Source organism: Volvox carteri (genome assembly GCF_000143455.1).
Source record: "Volvox carteri f. nagariensis unplaced genomic scaffold VOLCAscaffold_19, whole genome shotgun sequence".
Classification (NCBI taxonomy): Eukaryota; Viridiplantae; Chlorophyta; class Chlorophyceae; order Chlamydomonadales; family Volvocaceae; genus Volvox; species Volvox carteri.
In genome coordinates this window covers 969,073-986,558 of record NW_003307562.1, presented here as the reverse complement: position 1 = coordinate 986,558, position 17,486 = coordinate 969,073, and the positions used below count along the sequence as shown (strand labels likewise).

Genomic DNA, 17,486 nt, shown 5'->3' with positions numbered 1-17,486 from the left:
GCCGCCGCCGCTGGCACGAGGTTGTGTTGCCGCATCAAACTTATTCCGCTTTACGGCTGGCGGTGGCGGAGGCACGCTGCCGAAGCCGCCAGCCCCACCTTCCATTCCCGACGCCGGCAGTGACGGCGGTGGCCGCGGCGGCGTTCCCGCCGCCACGTCTCGACCTCGCTTCCGTGGTACGGCAGCTGTATCCGCCGCCGTCGCCGGCTTTCTTGTAGCGGCAATGATGTTGCTGGCTGGACGAATGGAGCCTGCGGCCAACCTGGCAGCGGCGGCGGCGGCGGCCGCGGCGGCGGTGGTGTCTGGCGGCGCCGCCACGGCCGCCGACACCTTGCTGACCCCCGTGATGGGAGCCTGGAGCAGGGTCGTTGCGGTGGTTGGGGTCGTTGCGGTGGTTGGGGCCGTTGCGGTGGTTGGGGTCGTTGCGGTGGTTGGGGTGTTTCCCAAGGCGGCGTGGAGGGGTGAGTCTTAAAAGGCCAACCAAAAGCAACATGAAGAAATAAATTGTGTCATGTCAGGAAGGTGGTGGAAAGAGGGCTGTGTACGAGGGAGAAGATCCAGAACGAAGATCCAGGTAAGGGAAAAACGGGACAGGAAAAATACGCCAACTCCGACATACATACTTACCTAACAGCGATTATGCCTTCAAGTCTTAAACCCTCAAACTAACCCAACCCCCCAAACCAAACCAACGCCCTAGCTAGCTAGCCCACCAGAACGCAGCGCTCCACCTCAGCTGCCTCCATCACCCGCCGGCGCTGCTTGCTGGGTGGCACCACAACGCCGCGGCGGTCCAACCACTCGCCGAGCGGTTCGCCGCCGCCGCCGCCGCCGGCCCCCAGGTGGCCAGGCTCCGGAACCACCTCCACTTCCGCCCCTGGCCTCATCCGGATACTGTTCTTCCATTTCTTGCTGGCTCTCATGCCTCCACGGGTTGAGGTGGTGGATGTGGTAGTTGTAGTTGTTGCAGTTATCATCGTCGTGTGGGGTTTTTAAGGGGGAAGTTGAATGACTGAAGTGCAATGGAGTGCGAATTCTGCATCTGACACACGATATGCAGTTGATTGCACCAGTGGTATAGTGGTAGCATAGGTCCTTGCCACGGACCAGACCCGAGTTCGATTCTCGGCTGGTGCATAAGTTCATTTTCTGATTACTTCTTTTCATTCGATCACCTAGGTTGAGCCATCGACAACCTGTCATAATCTGTGGATGCTGGTGGTGGGTGCGAAACCTGAGCGATCCACTGAGAAGTTTTGACTAGGGTGACTAGGCGAGGGTGTCCCACTGGCAGGATCCACCGGTAGGGGCGGCACGGGGGTGAAGATATGAAGATTCCCCAATCCCACATGTTCGGGTGACTGGACGAGAAGGCATCTAGAAAGCAGAATCAACCGCCTTGGACTTGCACAGTTTGTACGACGCAGTACATTCGTTGTGGCTATGGTGTATGGCGCTCTGTGGTGTTCAAACCTTCAATATATCCAACGTGCGCAATCGCCCCAGAAAGTTTTACCTCCCACTCTGTAACAACCAATAATATTTAAATGATCGAAACCTTACACACAACATACAACACAACATAATATTCATTCAATTTTAAGTTTTGGCTTATCAATTCTGTGTATATAAGATCTAGGAGTATCTGGTATGTGTCGCTCCGCGGTACCCTATGCCCACAGGTATTGCCGTACACATGCCGTACACAGTTCGCCATATCCGAGCAGCCTCTGACCTGCATGTTCTTCAAAGCCGATGGGCGTCCAGCAAATCCTCTTGCCGCTCCCAGGCTGTGTACGACAACCGACACAGTCGCAAGCAACTAGTTTATGTCGTAGCAGGAACCAGGCGTCGATGTAGTTGCACGTCACCGGCATCGCCCCGTCGAGCTCACGACCTGCCGCCGCCGCCGCCGCTGCCGCCGCCTTCTTCGCCAGCGATGGGCGACGCTGATTAGTTGCCCTGTCAGTGGCGGCGCCGGCGGCGGCGGCGGCGGACAGAGCCTGCGGATGAACGCGTTTCGCCGCCGTCGCCGCGGCGGTGGCGGCCGCGACGGCAGCGGCGGGGCTGCCGCCGCCGCTATCAGAAGCCGCCATCGGTGAATCGGCCGCCTCCGCTTCCACCTCGAACTCACGCCCTTCCCGGTGGCCCTGACCTCGCTCCTCCTCCTGCTGTTCCTCCTCCGCCTCCTCGTCCTCCTCCGCACACATGCAAGCCTTCACAAGGGAGCTGTGAATGTCGCTCTCGCTAAGCTGGGCGGCAGTAGCACCGCCGCCGCCGCCGCTGCTGCTGCCGCTGCTGCCACCCCCGCTGCTGCCACCGCCGCCGCCGCCACCGCTGCGCCCAACCTTTCTGTCGACGCCGTCATCAACGCTGCCGTCGACGCCGATACTTAGCGAGGGTTGCAGCCCTTCTTCCTCTTCCTCCTCTGCTGCCGCCGCCGCCACCTCTCCTGCCGCTGCGACGCCTCGGCCGGAGGAATCCTGCCCCATGTGTGTGTTTTGCGCTAACGCCAAGTTCCCACCTTCCTCCTCCTCCTCCTCCTCCCGCCACTCCTCAACTAAGAAACCCTCCGCATTGCCGTACGAACCCGCCGGCATGGCCTCTCTCTTTTCTCCTGCACCCGCCGCCGCCGCCGCCGCCGCTGACCCCTCCAGGACGTCACCATCCGGCGTCGCCGATCCGGGCTGCTGGCGGCGTACGGCAGCTTCCGTGACGTCAGTTCCAACGGCGGCGGCGACGCCGCTGCCGCCTCCATCAAAGTACACGTGTGCTACATCGACGGCGCCGATACTAGGGGCCCTGACGCCCACTTGCAGGAGATCTCCCGACCTGGTTGCCGTACGGTTCGTCGTACCATCCGCTGCCGCCGCCGGGCCCACTACATCAATGGGCTCAACGTCAGGACTCTCGATCATGTTTCCATCCGCCGCCGCCGCCGCCGCCGCTGACGTCGACGTCGACGGCAGATGTGGTGATGGCGCGGCCGCGGGCATGCCGCCGCCGTCATGCCGTACTTCCCCGCTTTCCGGAAGATCCGCCAACTGGAGGCCGGAGAACCAGAGCTCCCCGTCATCCCTTGTACGGGCTGTTGCCGTACCACCGCCGACAATTCCGACATCCATCATGTCACCATCCTTGTCGTCGCCAGCGCCGCCGCCGGCGCCGCCATCATCATCGCCGCCGCCGGCGCTGCCACCAGCAATCGCACCTGTTCCGTACGCTTCCAACACCGCCGTCGTACCACCGCACGGGGTTTTGTGATCACCGGCACCACCGTCGAACTCCTCTCCGGAGCCATCTAGCTGTAGCGGCTGTAGTGGCTGGCTGTACGGGCTGCGTATGGATTCCCCGGAGGGCCCCTGTAGCGGTTGTTGCTGTAGCGGTTGTTGCTGTAGCGGTTGTTGCTGTAGCGGTTGTTGCTGTAGCGGTTGTTGCTTGTTAAGATCTGGCAGCTGCAACTTGCTCGGCCGGGCTTGGACGAGCCTGCCATCGCCGCCGTCGGCGCCGCCGCCCCCATCTCTCTCTGCCGCTGACGTCACCGGGGCGGCCGCTGCCAACGCTTGACACAGCTCCTCCTCCCCGCCGCCGCCGCCGCCGCCGCCGTTGCCCACAAGGCCCCCCAGGCCGCAGCTGCTCGGGCCGCCCGGGAAGTCATTTCCCGTTCCCACGTTCTTGGGTGCCGTGGGGCAACGTTGCGCTGTCGGATCCACTGGGGGCGGCGGCGGCGCCGACGGCGGCAGCTGCCTAGCCGCGTCGGCGGCGGGTAGAACGCAACCTGCGGGTGCTGGGCGTCTGCCGCCGCTGCCGCCGGAGCCGCCGCCAGGGGCGGCGGCAGCTACAGCCGCTGATGTTGCTGCTGCTGCTGCTGCTGCCGCTGCAGTTGTAGTTGCCCCCGCTGCCGCGATGGCGGCGGCACCGAGTTGCGGCGCGCCGACAGTCCCCGCCGCCGCCGCTGCTGCTGCTACAGCTATCACGCGTTCCAAGAGGCTCGGAGGGAGCCGCTTTCCGTCTCGCTCGTCCAACTGCCAGTTCTCTTTGTTGAGATTTACTCGCTCTGTGTCGCCGTCGTCGTAGTCAACGCGGTACGGCAGTCGCGCTCTCGGGTCAAAATCCGTCACCGTACCGGAGTAGTACACCTTGTCAATGGGCCAATAAATCCGGACGCGGTGGCCGACCATAGCATGCCCTGCATATTGGATGTACGGCAGTTGGACGAAATTGTACGGCAATACCCGTACAACCCGTTTCGTTTCCACAGGAAACAGAAAAAACAAACACAGACAGCAAACTAATCCATGTCACAATTTCGCGGCCGCAGGACAGTGGCCGACGCAGCAGAAGAACGATGACTGCGACGACACAGCAACACACGCGAATACCGTCAGCTTACTTGTACGGCCATGTAGTGCTACACGACAGTACGACACACCAGGATACGGCAACCGGGCGGTAATAACCCACCCTGCAACTCGGGCGGAACCATCCTGGGGACGTTGGGCGGTAGCACGGGGAAGAGCGCTGCCCGGTGGCGGGGTCCTAGCTGGCTGTAGCTGGCCACCGGAACCGGAGGGGACGCGGCAGTAGCCGGGGGGTACTCAGGACTACTGCCGGGCACTCCGGGGGGAGGCAGCGCCCCCGCCGCCGCCGCCGCCGCCGCCGATGTTGACCTTCTAGTCGGCGGTCCGACACGCATGGCCGCCGCCGCCGTTGGCGGCCTGGAGCCGGCCGCTGCAGCGGCCTCCTGTACCAACGCAGACGACGTGGGTGGCGGCGGCGGCGGCGGCGGCGCTGCGGTGGACGAGCGCGCCAGTGCACTGGGCTCGATTTGTATGTTCTGGATCTCCATGAATCGACCCAGGCTCATACAGCCGTCGGCGGCGGAACCGCCGCCGCCGCCGCCGCCGCCGCCGCCGCTGGAGGGGAGGGACTTGCAGTGCATCCCCGCTACGCGCACGCTGCTCTTCCACCGCTTGTTGGCGCCCATGCCGGCATGGCGCTCGAAATCGAAGGGGTAGAAAGCCTTGCCACGACCGTGCGCCTCAGTCAGGCACCGAGTGCATCTGGGGGCGGGGCGGGGGGGGGCCCGCCACAGCGAACGCCACTCGAATACACACACGCGACGCTCCGGAGCTCACTTCGGCATATGAAGGGTTGTTAATCTTGTGCACCGCCACTGCACCGCTCGTCCGGCGGATCATCTCGCGGCGGCTCCGAAGATCATTAAAGCACACACACCCTACACAAACCCGCGAAACCCTAAAACACACTGACGAGAAGGGGCACCCGGGGGGAGGCCCCCACGGACTCAAGAGCTGCTGGCAAACAGAGCTGATAACCACCACCACCACCACGACCACCACCACCACCACCACCACTACCACTACCGCTACAGGTACCAGTGCCAGTAGGTGTAGGCAGCGGAGGAAGAATGAAACCCCAGCGACACAATTCCCCCCTCCAAACCCCCCTCCTGCCAAACACACACATACACACACACACACACCTGCAGGCGATGATGTACAGGTCTGGATAGAACAGCCCCCTGTAGCCGTTACACTCCACGGCATAGCCCACCGGGGACTGCCGTACCACTGGCAGCCGTTCCCTTGACCTGCTTGCGGCGGCAGTAGCAGCAGCTGTAGCAGCAGTACTGGCCTCCTCTCGATGCTGCTGCAGCGGCAGCTGCTGCTGCTGCTGCTGCTGCTGCTGCTCCCCTCCCCCCCATCCCCGCTCCCCTGCTCGTCCAACTCCCCGGCCACCTGGCTGCCTCACCGCCTCCAGGCTAGCGCACTTTAGCTGCTCCACGACCTCCGGATCTAGCGGCTGCTGCGGCTGCTGCTGTAGCTGTAGCTGCTGAAGTTTCTGTTGCTGCTGCTGTTGTACGGGCAACGGCAGGGTTCGATGGGACGAGTCTGGGTCCTCCGATTGCGGCCGCGGCGGCGGCGGCGGCGGCTCCTGTTTCAGCTGCTGCTGCTCCAAAGTTGTGACGCGCGCCGCATCAGGCTGCTGCGGAGCGTCCGGCGCCACCGCCGCCGCCGCCGCCGGGGCTGGTGACGCCGCCGCCGGCGCTACCCCCGCCGGCTCGAGACCCACCCAGGATGTGTGCTTAGCCTCCGCCGCCTCCGCCGCGGCCTCCTCAGCGACTGTCGAGGCGGCGGCGGCGTGGGGCCCCTGGTTCACCAAGCCCTGTATTACCTGGCCCTCGCAGCCGGGGGCTGGCGGGTGGTGGCCCGGCTCCACCTGCCCCATCTCCTCCTGCTGCTGCTGCTGCTGCTGCTGCTGCTGCTGCTGCGACACTGAGAATGTCTGCCTGTCTTCCGGCGAAGGCTGCGACAGCGGTTGCAAAAGCGGTTGGCTCCCAACAGCAGGTGGTTGTACCAACGGCCCATGAGCAGCAGCAGCAGCAGCAGCAGCCGCGTCCTGGGCCCCGCAGGGGCTATGCCGGGGGGGAGACCGTAACGCCATCAGGCCACCGCCACCAAACACGGGCCGCCGCCGCCGGCTAGATGGACTAATTGGCTGGATCGAGATAGTTCCTGAAAATCCAGATCCGGATCCGACCGCCGTGGATTCAGGTTCAGGTTCGGACCTGAGCGCGGGTCCATCTGCATCATCGGCGCGCGGCAGCGGCGTCTCTCTTTTGATCACTGGATCATAATTCCCTGTGGCTGGTTCACTACTGTTGGACCCAAACACACTTCCGTTGCCGCCGCCGCCGCCGCCGCCGCCGCCACCGCCGCCGCAAGGCCCGGGTTGCACACGCTGCTGTTGGACCTGCGGTTCGCTTAGTTCTTGAAACGTCCGTGAGTCCGAATCGGAGAGCTTCATGTAGCCTGCCTGGATGGGTCCAGGCCGCGCAGAACAGCCGGGGACCAGTACGGGAGAGTGGGTGGGAGGGTGGGACGGCGAAGAATGGGCGCGTGAAAAGTAAAACCTCGGGCCGATGATAGTGATGAGTACAAACTGACGAGATACTAGTCAAGGGGAACGAAAGTAGGAGGAGGGATATGGGGGAAGGCTGGTGGAAAGAGAAGGTGGGGCGAAGCGTGCGTCCTGTTGTGTATGGTACGCCGCGTGAGATGTGACCCGTGGGTCAGAGCAGCAGCAGCAAGGGCATCCCCCCGTTTCCGCCCCGCGCGGTCTGCCTTGCCTTGTGCAAGGACAGAAAGTGACATGGATATTTAAGGATGGTACCGGACCTGTTTCGTCAGAAGAAGGAAACCCGCACCGATCGCTAATCTGTATCGACAAGGCATTGGACAACACTTTCCCCGCGCACAAATCGTTTATCAGTCCTAATGCCGCATAGGACGCTCAAAAAACACCTGTAATCTACCGTATGGGCAACGCAAAGCTTTTGTGGTTTTTGGCCCTTGGAAGGCAGAGCTACTGCAGCCCTTTAACACTGTCAAGTTTCGCCCGTTTCAGCAGGAGAACAAAACAAATCAGACTTATCAGCGTAGGAAACACGATCCCGACCGACCGACCGATCTCACCTTATTGCTGTTCCTGCTAAATAATCTTACGCAGACACGGAAAAAGTTGACGTGCAGCCTCCGTCTACTGCTCCTTTTTCTTGCCCTTCGGCTGTTTCCATGCGTTCCGGACCGATTGATAAGGTAGGTGCTACTGCAAGGAAAAAAACTTTATCGGCCACGGAACTTGGCTGGTCGGCTATCGGTGCGAAGCAGGAATCTTCCGCGGTTATGGCGCCTTCGCACAATACGACGCAATCCGCTTTGAGCGTTAGCACAGAACGCTTGGGTCACAGCAACACCAAAAGATAGCCCTTGACGAACAAAAAACATGCAGACATGATGGGTGCAAATGCATGTGGTTTTGCTGTGGATTGCCTACTGGTTCTCTCCGATGAGAGGGAGGGCTCGTTCCGTTGCATCACAGCAGAGAAACGATGACCGAAACTGTCAAGGTAATATTATACAAGGACATATTCGTGAAATCCGCGATCCGCGCGGTCTTATCCCAGGCCTGATCTGTCGATGCGCCGCGACCCGATTGAAATATGTCAGACCAGGTCAGACGTCATGCTGCGTGCTGCATAACTGCGTCTTTGCCCGGGCCCAAAGCACGCATGAAAATTACATGTGTTGTTATATGCTGATATGCTCTTAATGGCTGTACTCTGAGGCAGGGGATTGTCATTAACAGGGGATTGTCATCGTCAGGATGTAACGGAGACTTGAGGCGCGCTCGGACGCCACGCGCACAAAATGTTCCTTGCCCTCTTAAATCCAGCTATTTCGATTCACTCCCCACCGTATTTTAGCTTAAACTCTTACGCAGCGGCTAAACTTATGGCGGGGAAGCTATGATGGCGCGACGTCACGACTGCTTCACACCGGCCGCCGCACCGCCAGCCGGCCCCAGTGAGCCCTGCCTCTAGCAGAGCAGCTGCCTCAAAGCAGCAGTGAGCGCTCAGCCTCGATAGCCCTTCGCTATAATCATGAAGCGTACCTCCAGGGCAGTAAACAGTGCCCAACATCAACAGGTCAACAGCGACGGGACCTTGCTCGCACATGTTTACGTGCCATCACAACGGCACACATTCTGTAGCCTCAATAGTAGTGTAAGCACTACAGGTGGGTTGTGAGCGGATTGGGTTCCGGGTTATGGAAACTTTCCAGGCCAGGTGCTGTGGCGTCTGCGGCGCCCTTCACCTCCACGGCGGAGGGGCTTTCCAGGGTAGGATTACTTCCTTAAGCAGCAGAACGAGCTGGAGGAGGAGAATGCAGTACGTTTGAAATAGCTGTATGAATCATTGGTTAAGAGTTCTAGCTGGCCAGGTCACCGCGGCAGGGAGACGTGGCAAGGTGCACAGCGTTGGGGCTACCGTCGAGCAGTGCACAGCATTGGGGCATGCAGATGTGAGCGGTATCGCACGTAATCGAGGCATGCATGAAGCTTTGCTTGCAGCGACATGGAATAGCGGAGGGAGACTGTACGGGCGTTTGTGCTACTACGTGAAGAATTCTGTCTGCAATTTCGACACCACACACATCTGGCTGCTGGCCGTTACTCAGGCGCAACGGTCCCTAACGGTCACCATAACGGTAACGGTTACCGCGCATCGACAGTTTCTGAGGGTTGACCCTCGCGGCGGCCACAGAAAGGACAACACAGGACAGGTAGGAGCTCCGGCAGCCGCTCTGCAGCAACACAAAAAAGCGCGCGCACAGAATTGTAGGACTGCAGGCGAATGGCAGCTGGCTCGGTACCTTGCTACCAGCAGCAGCGCAAAGACGGACGGCAGGCTGCAAAAATAAACGATGACATCTGCAGAGAGGGAGGCACATACACATCAGGGCGGCAGTTGAGCAACACATCCTGACTCCCTTTACGAGCTGCCGAGCAGTGCCTTGCCATCCAATCTGGAGCTGCAGTTTCTTATCTAGCAGGGGGGCCTCCCGGGACGTATACACGTTTCCTGATCCAGCGCCCACCGCCGCCTCTGCCCACCACCACAATCTTAACGACGATGACGATGACGACACGATGTACCGAACCCCGCTCCTTCTCCCCTAGCTCCGCCCCCACCCATGCGACGGCGCCTTCCATGGTCTGCATTGACCTTTCCATATTGCTACTGCTGCTGCTACTGCCGCCGACTGCGGCAACATCATTGCCCTTCGTGGAGTGCGCGCCCACACTCCCCCTATCCATCCATCCATCCATTCTTATTTGCACGCGCACCTCCCTCCATGCACAGCACCCATAAGCGGGGCCCGGTCGTCTGGCCCTCAACAACCGTGTCTACCCCGCGCTATGGGACACGACGCCGCCTCCGCGCCCCGGTCTCCCCTACGAAGTCCCCCCCAGCAGAGCAGCAGCAGAAATCTGGTGCCTCCCAATCCGAGGCCCATGCGGCCATGAGACCCTTTCGCCCTCGACCGCGAAGGAATTCCCTCCAGGCCAATGAATGCTGGTAGCAGCAGCGCAGTGGTAGCAGCAGACGAAACACTACTGCTGCTGATGGTGGTGCTGGTGCTGGTGCTGCTACTGCTGATGCTGCAAGGTATAACCACGTTGCCTGTTTTGTCCATACGTCTGTTCGTCCGTTCCATGCCTCCTCTCCACTTTCTCCGCCGTAAGGTCTGCGTTCACGTGTCGTTTCCTCGGAACCCGCCTGCTCCCAAACTCTCCACGTCCGCTGCACACATACACACACACACTCTGGCACTCCCTTGGGCCCCCCATATCATCTCCACCTCCACCGCACCCCCCACACACTACAAAGTCGAATAATCTAAACCACCTCACCACAGTGGCACCGCGCCCACTCAACCCACCTCCCACATCTCCCCACGCCCCCATCCGCTGGCGCCTTAAAAAAGCCCTGCCAGCAACAAGTCTTTCCCTCTCCACCCAAGCACGATGCTCCTTAAGGTGAACTCAACACCCGAAACACAAACCCGACCCTCCCCCTCTCCCCAACCCGTCGAATCCGAGCCCCGCTCAGCCCCCCCGGCGCCGCTCCCCTAGGTCCACCGCCGCCGCCAGCTCCTGGGGCAGCAACGCCGCCTGGGCCGCCTGCCGTGCCCTCTTGTTGCGGCGGCACAGGTCAGCAAACTCCTGGCAGGCGGCCTCCCACCCGCTGTCGTAATAACCGCCACTGCCTGCTACAGCAACCGGGAGGTGGAGGACCAAAATGTGCATTGGCAGCAGCAGGAGCAGCAGCAGGAGCAGCAGCAGCACGACCAGCAGGATCGGCCATGTTTTTACGTAAGGAGACGGGGTGCTTCTACGTAAAGGGGCCGTATTACTTGTAGTATTCCTATCGTCGTCTTCCCTTTTCCCCCCCCCCGTAACTGCATAGGCAGATGCGCGCAATATCCGGGCCCCCGCTTCTCATGTACCGTGCGCACTAGGGCACTTGCCCATTGGCGGAACCCAGAGTTCACACGGGTTCATGGAGCAGTCCCGTGGGTCACTGTGGTCTTTTCAAACCCATCCAGGAAGGGATCCCACCCTACAACCTCCACCCCGCCGTCCGCCCCGAGCCGCTCACCTCCGTCTCCGTTGGCCATCATGTCGCTGTCCTCGGGGTTGGGCCCCGACCGGGGACCAGCACGCAGAGCCGCAGTGGCGGCACCCAGGAAGGCCTGTGTGCGCGGTTGGGGTTGCTTGGTTAGCAGTTAAGAGTCGGTCGGTTATGACTAGGGTCGGGTCGGTTGGAGTTTATCGCGAAAGCTTTGGCGTGCACAGCAGTTGTAGCAACGGTATTCGTTGAAGTGGGTTGGGACAGTTTGGGGTCGTTGGGGCTGCTTCCCGTCACACACACAAGACGTGGTTCTGTAAGCTGTGTAAAGGACAGACATATATACACTGCCACAAAGAACACGCAAAGGAGCGCACGTTTCGGGTTCTTCCACAGCATGTCCGAGATACGAGGGAAAGCAGGGACATACACCACGTACGCGCACACCCAGAGCACGCATCGCATGCAGACCACGGGTTAGCCACGGATTAGTAAGAAACACGTTCAGAGAGACACACGCCCAGGCGCTCCGACACACACATACACACATACATACACACATACATACACACACATACATACACACACATACATACACACACATACACACACCTGCTTGTCGCTCGACGTCGCCGCCACGTCCGGCACCGCCTGCAACGCCGCCGCCAACCACCCCATTCCCTGGCTCGATCCCACATCCACCGAGCCCCCGCCCCCGCCCCCGCTGGCCGCCCTCGTCGCCCCAAACCCCACCACACCGATCAGCGCCGCCCCCACCACCGACACGCGACCCAGCGGCAGCGTGCCAGAGATACCCGACAGCAGCAGCCGGACAAAGATAGGCGCGCGGGGCAGCAGGTGAGCCCCGAGCACGTCGGCGGCGGTGGACGGACAGCGAGCGAGGGTGGTGGGTGACGTGAGGCGAGCGATGAACCCCAGCACGGAGCCGTTGGCCTCCCGGTGCTGCATCACGCAGCCAATCTGCATGTTGGAGGAGAGAGAGAGCCACGTATAGGGAACGAAGGGCGCCGGCATCGGCGACGGCGCGAGTAGGTAGGGGATGAAGAGGGTGTAAGGAAGGAGTCATTACTCTACTAGCACCCAGCACTCCGCAACGAAGACAAATTTAGGGGGTCTAGGATTTCCTAGCGCCATAGGGTGCCTGAGGTTCCTCCTTACCTGCCGGCTCCTCCTCCTCTCCGCAAACCCCAGTACGTTGCCGGTCCTTCATCGCCACCACGTGCTGAGCCCCCTCCTTTCCCCCTAGGCCGTTCTCCCCATCATGCGCGTCTTAATAGCCTCTGCCTTCCCCTTCCCGACCCCCACCCAACACACATCAACGTTAACGTTCTTACTCTTGTACCACTTCTCACCTATCACTTGTTTTTTGCGGCTCGAATCATTTCAAGGCATGCACACATACACACATACATACATACACACACGCACCATTGCCACGTCCAGCAATGTGACCAGCGCGCGGCAGTCCGCCCCGGGAGGCCCGGGGGGCGCCAACAGCAGCCGCGGCGCGTAGCCCAGCGCCCTCAGCCCCAGCAGGAACAAGTCGTCCACCATGTCGGGTGCGGAGGTGAGGGCGGCCAAGCTGGTCAGGGGCCTGCAGGGGGAGGGGGCACGTGAGGCGGGAGGTCTCATGGTACAGGAAGTAGGCCACAAGAAACCCCGGAGTTCGCACGAGGTGTATGTATGTTGTTACAGGGTGGTTAACTTCGCCAGCGGCCCCCTTTCCCGGGGCAGTCCCTGCTCTCCCCTGCTAGAGGGGCACCCTAATCCGTCACCCCATCCGACTTCAGAATGTATTCGTTGGGTTCGGCAACTCACCACCAGCATCAAACCAAATCTAGCGGATCAACGGCGCATCAACTTAGTTCCTGGTCAGCTCGCAAGTTGATATTATCACGTCCTACACCGTCCATATGATGGGGGGCCACCTCCCATTTCATCACTCCTCAATCACCCGAGGAGCTGGCAGGCGGATTTGAACCCGGGTCGACTGGATCGACTGGGAGCAGAAGTCAGGCCTTAACTTCTGCCAGCCGCCTGCCATAAGGTGTATGTATGTATGTATGAATGAATCTGTGAATGTATATATGAATATATGTATGTATGTATATATGTGAATGTATACATGAATGTATATGAATGCATGCATGCATGCATCTGTATGTGTATGTATGTATGTGCATGGAGGGGAGGAAATCCATCCTTCCTAGCACCCCACCACCACCACCACCACCACCACCACGACCACCATCCCCCAGCCGCACCATCCACCCTACCTGCCCGCCTCCGTAATAAGTCCCGCCAAAATGAGCGCCAGGGTGCTGTCCTTAGACGTGTCATCACCGAAGAACTTTACCAGCTCAGAAACGATGAAGCTGTGTGTGCGGTGTGGGGGGAGGGGGGTAGGGGGAGCCCGGAGGAGAAGTGTTAAGGGAAGGAGAACGATTGCACGGGAAGCGCGTGACTTATAACGTCAGCAGGAGGAAGGGGATTCAAAAGGAGCATTTTTGGACATGTGGTTCCTGGATGGGTTCGTCGTACCGTATGGACTAAGAAAGGGGCCTAGGGTTACGAACGTGACGCATGGGGTGGGTGGGTTCAAAGCTGCAGAAACGACAAAACATTTTGACGATGTCCCAAGCAGCCATTGATTCACTTTGCCAGTAGTCACCGAAACCTTGCCCCTGGGGGGAATGAGAGTTGGTATGCGAGAGTGATACGTGCCGACGCCAACCCCGGCACGTCACCGAATCCCCAACCTCCGAAACCCACACGTCAGGTGCCTCCGAAACCCACACGGTGCTTCTAAACGGCCTCATCCGCCGGATTACCCGTGCGCACAACCCTCTCCGTCACCGCGGCGCACCGTCCCCCACCCCGACTTACAGAAATGCCGAGTGGCGGGTCGCTGTGAACCGGGATGGCAGCACCTCGAGCAGCGTGGGGAGCAGCTGCGCGGCGGAGCGTCCGGCGCCCTTGATGCCGTACCGAAGTGTACGGAGCACATGCTCTATTGTTTTGGAGCAGCCGGCGCAGCGAACCATGAGGGCGTCTAGCACCGGCCAGGAGGTCACTGCGAACCCAGCGGGATATGTACGGCGGGGGGACATGTACGGCGGGGGGATACAGAGGGATACGGAGAAGTGCACGGGGGATGTGTGTTTGTGTGTATGTGTGTGTGACGGATAAGCGGAAAGCCTTAGCCTTAGGAAAAGGTAGGAGGTAAGAGTGATGAAGCGTCATGGAGAAGGCACCAGTGGATGGACCACCAGGCGAATCCAATTGAGATGTCAGGGTTGAGAGGGGAGGAACCGCAAGCTGCCGTTAAGGAGCTGTGTCGGGAAGCCGACTGACCCGGGCTGAGCACGGTTTCGGAGGCACAGGGGGTACTGTGAGAAAACGTGCCCTTACCCATAAAAACGTCCCCCTTCCCCAGCCCACCTGGAAGACTTGCTCAACAGGGGTATGGCTTCAATGAGTAATCCAACTACTATTAAAAAAACGTCCCCCCTTCACAAACGGGGGCCCCCCCTTCACTCACTCAGCATTTGCGCCACCACATCGCTATCCGCTGTACGACCAAACACTTCCGCCAGCCGGTCAACCAACGGGTTGAGGTGCGGATGGGCGGTAGCCACGGGGGGAGGCGCCGGGGGAGGAACCGGTGCGCCCGAGGCCCCCCCCGCTGCCGCCGGCGGCGGTGGCGGCGGCGGCGGCGGAGGGGGCCCCAGCGCCGCCAGCGCGTCCTGCAGTTGCTGCAGTACGGGCATCAGCAGCGCACCTCCCGCTTGAGAGCGCTGCTCGGGCGCTGCCGCCTGCGACACGGCCTGACACACCGCCGCGATGATGGACTCCACGTCCTCCTCCTGCGCGAAGGGCCGTGGGGCTTTCAGATGCGCTTCTCTTTCTCTCAAACTCTCTCCCAAACCCTCCTCCCTTCCCGTTTTCAAACCTCTCTCACTCTCTCGCTCTGCTCTCCCGCCGCACGCCCCGTTCACCAATCTCCCCGCGCCCTCCCTCCCTCCCTCCCTCCCTCCCTCCAGCCCCAGCAACTCCCCTCCCTGGCTCCCGCCCCTCTCTCCCGCTTACCAGCAGCATCGACTGGCCAGCCCCGGCCGCCGCCACTCCATTCGCCCCGGCAGGCGCCCTGGCGGCGGCTCCCATGGATAAGACCTTGTTGTACAGCCCTAGAAGGTCCTGTCGTACGGAGGGAAATGCAGCACGGAGACACAACACAGGGAACGGCGCTCTGCTACCAGCTACGATGTCGGGAGGATCGCAACCAGGTTGCAATTTTTACTAGGACAGCCTGCAACGAATCTCCGTGTCTCCGAAACCAGTGGTGGTCTTACCTGCAAACAAGACCCCATGAAGGCGCCGCACTCCTCACACAGATGCCGTACAGCCGACGCAGCAGCGGCCTGGCAGTACCCCCCCGGCAGCTCCAGGTCTGCTACAGCCAGGCCAAGCAGTCGCTGTAGCAACGGTTGGCAGTAGCCGGCCTGCAGCGCGAGACATCGGAAGGTGCATGCACGCATGCATGTGTGTGTGTGTGGGGGGGGGGTGGGATGAAAGGGAGGTTCCCCACCTCGGGGGGGAGTCTATGAAAACACGGTTACGCTAAGCAGTGCAAGTGATGGCCTCAGAAGCCGCCAAGAACCCCCAATCCTGCACACGTCCTCCTAGGTCTACCACCCTGCCCCCTCCCGCTTTGCACTCCCAGCAGCACACTGGCGCTCTGGACGTCTGGCGCAACTGACACCCTGTACTCCTTCACACGTGCCATGCCATGCAATGCCGCGCTCTTCCCACTCTTCGTCATCAGCCCAGAGCGGAACCCAGACCCAGTTTGCCCCTGCTCCCCATCACTTGTCTTCTCCTGCACTATCTGACTATCGCTGGTATCTCTGGCTTCATTCACCAGTGGTTCGTCTTAACCCCTGTGTGCTCCCGACCCTTGCGCTGTGTTTCGGCTTCGGCCCCTGGCTCTCGCGGCCCACGGTGTAACCTAAGTCACATACATACATACATACATACATACATACATACATACATACATACATACATACATACATACATACATACATACATACATACATACATACATACATACATACATACATACATACATACATACATACATACACACCTGCATGGACCTCTCCAGCCACCGGGCATACCGGGCTATCGTACTGCACACCGTGGCCTGAAGCTGGGGGAAGTCGCGGGGCAGTCCAGGGAGGGCCTCCAGGAGCTGCTGCAGGGAGGGGTCCCCGGGGCTGGTCGCGTGGCGATGAATGGACCTGCGGCGGCAGCAGCAGCAGCAGCAGGAGTGTGCGTCTATTGGTGCAGGTGCAGGGTTGGGGTTTCGGAACCCTAAGAGGTTCAAGCAAACATCGTTTTTAGTCGGGACATGGTCTGGCTGAGCGGGAGGGGAGCGGGCTAGCAAGTGCCACCGGGGGCCCGGGGGGAAAGACGAGCCACGTGAACGAGTGAAGTTGCTGCCAAGGAAAGAGTGTAGAAGAAGCAGAACTGACCAGTGACTGCCAAAAGGGGGGAGGTCGGAAGGAATACGTGATGAAAAACAAATACGTGCTAACAACCCAAATCTTCAAACCACGCCACCGCGGAGAGAAAAGGCGGCCCAGCCATCTTGAGCATCATCTTAACCATCACCATCAATAACCGGAACTAAACCCTGCCACCATCACCACCCCAATAAGTTTTCATCAGCAAATTTCAATGCCACGCGCACCACGCGCCGCGGCCCCTTGCGTCCGTCCCGTACGCCGTACTTGATGCAGAACAAAGCCGCCTCCGCCGTGCGCCAGTCGAACCCACGATTGCCTCCGCCTCCGCCGGCCGCGCCGGCCCCGGCGCCGCCGGCTGCCCCCGCGTCTCCTCCTTGCTGCTGTTGCTGCTGCTGCTGCTGGCTCAGCGCCGCCAGAGGCTCAACTAGCAGCGCCAGACAGCGTCCGAATCCCAGCACCGCAGCCGAATCCTCTAGCGTATCACCAACCTACGGGGCGTTCAAATTCACGATCGATTTCACACAAATGATGGGGACAATTCGATTTCCGTGGTCAAGGTATTAATAGCCCCGAATGCAAATACAACATACAGGCGGGGAGACGTGCACAGACCAGCTCAGGCGCACATTGAGGATGTAAGAAGCTGTACGTAAGAAGCTGCCGTACGGGAAGGTTTTGCTGTGCGTACCTACCCAAGGGGGGTGTCTCTCATAGCTAACCCCACCCCACCCCACCGCCCCCCAACCCTCACCCAACCCCCCCGGCCTCTACCTCGTCACGTGCAGATCGGAACTCGTGCTTTTCGTCCTTGGACCAGCTGCTGTACGACTCGGGCTCCCTGTACGGCATGGTCGCGATGGCGGGAACACGCGGAGGATCTAGGAGGTCTATTGGGAGACACAGGGAAATGACTGCTGGACTGGAGTGGATCGGTT

At 60.5% G+C, this 17,486-nt stretch overlaps 1 protein-coding gene across 1 annotated transcript in view; it reads right to left on the bottom strand.

Annotated features, from left to right (window-relative positions):
- The window catches only part of VOLCADRAFT_91035 (uncharacterized protein), a gene marked incomplete at both ends in the record, with an annotated part of 9,808 nt that extends 1,266 nt beyond the window's left edge, over positions 1 to 8,542 (bottom strand). The window contains 10 exons of the mRNA XM_002950494.1: positions 99 to 354; positions 714 to 925; positions 1,736 to 2,229; positions 2,650 to 2,947; positions 3,212 to 3,712; positions 4,127 to 4,189; positions 4,465 to 5,063; positions 5,507 to 5,559; positions 6,097 to 6,146; positions 8,479 to 8,542. Of these exons, the coding sequence (XP_002950540.1) occupies positions 99 to 354; positions 714 to 925; positions 1,736 to 2,229; positions 2,650 to 2,947; positions 3,212 to 3,712; positions 4,127 to 4,189; positions 4,465 to 5,063; positions 5,507 to 5,559; positions 6,097 to 6,146; positions 8,479 to 8,542 (2,590 nt within the window). The remainder of the gene's footprint in view (positions 1 to 98; positions 355 to 713; positions 926 to 1,735; positions 2,230 to 2,649; positions 2,948 to 3,211; positions 3,713 to 4,126; positions 4,190 to 4,464; positions 5,064 to 5,506; positions 5,560 to 6,096; positions 6,147 to 8,478) is intronic.
- Between the last annotated feature and the right edge of the window lie 8,944 nt (positions 8,543 to 17,486).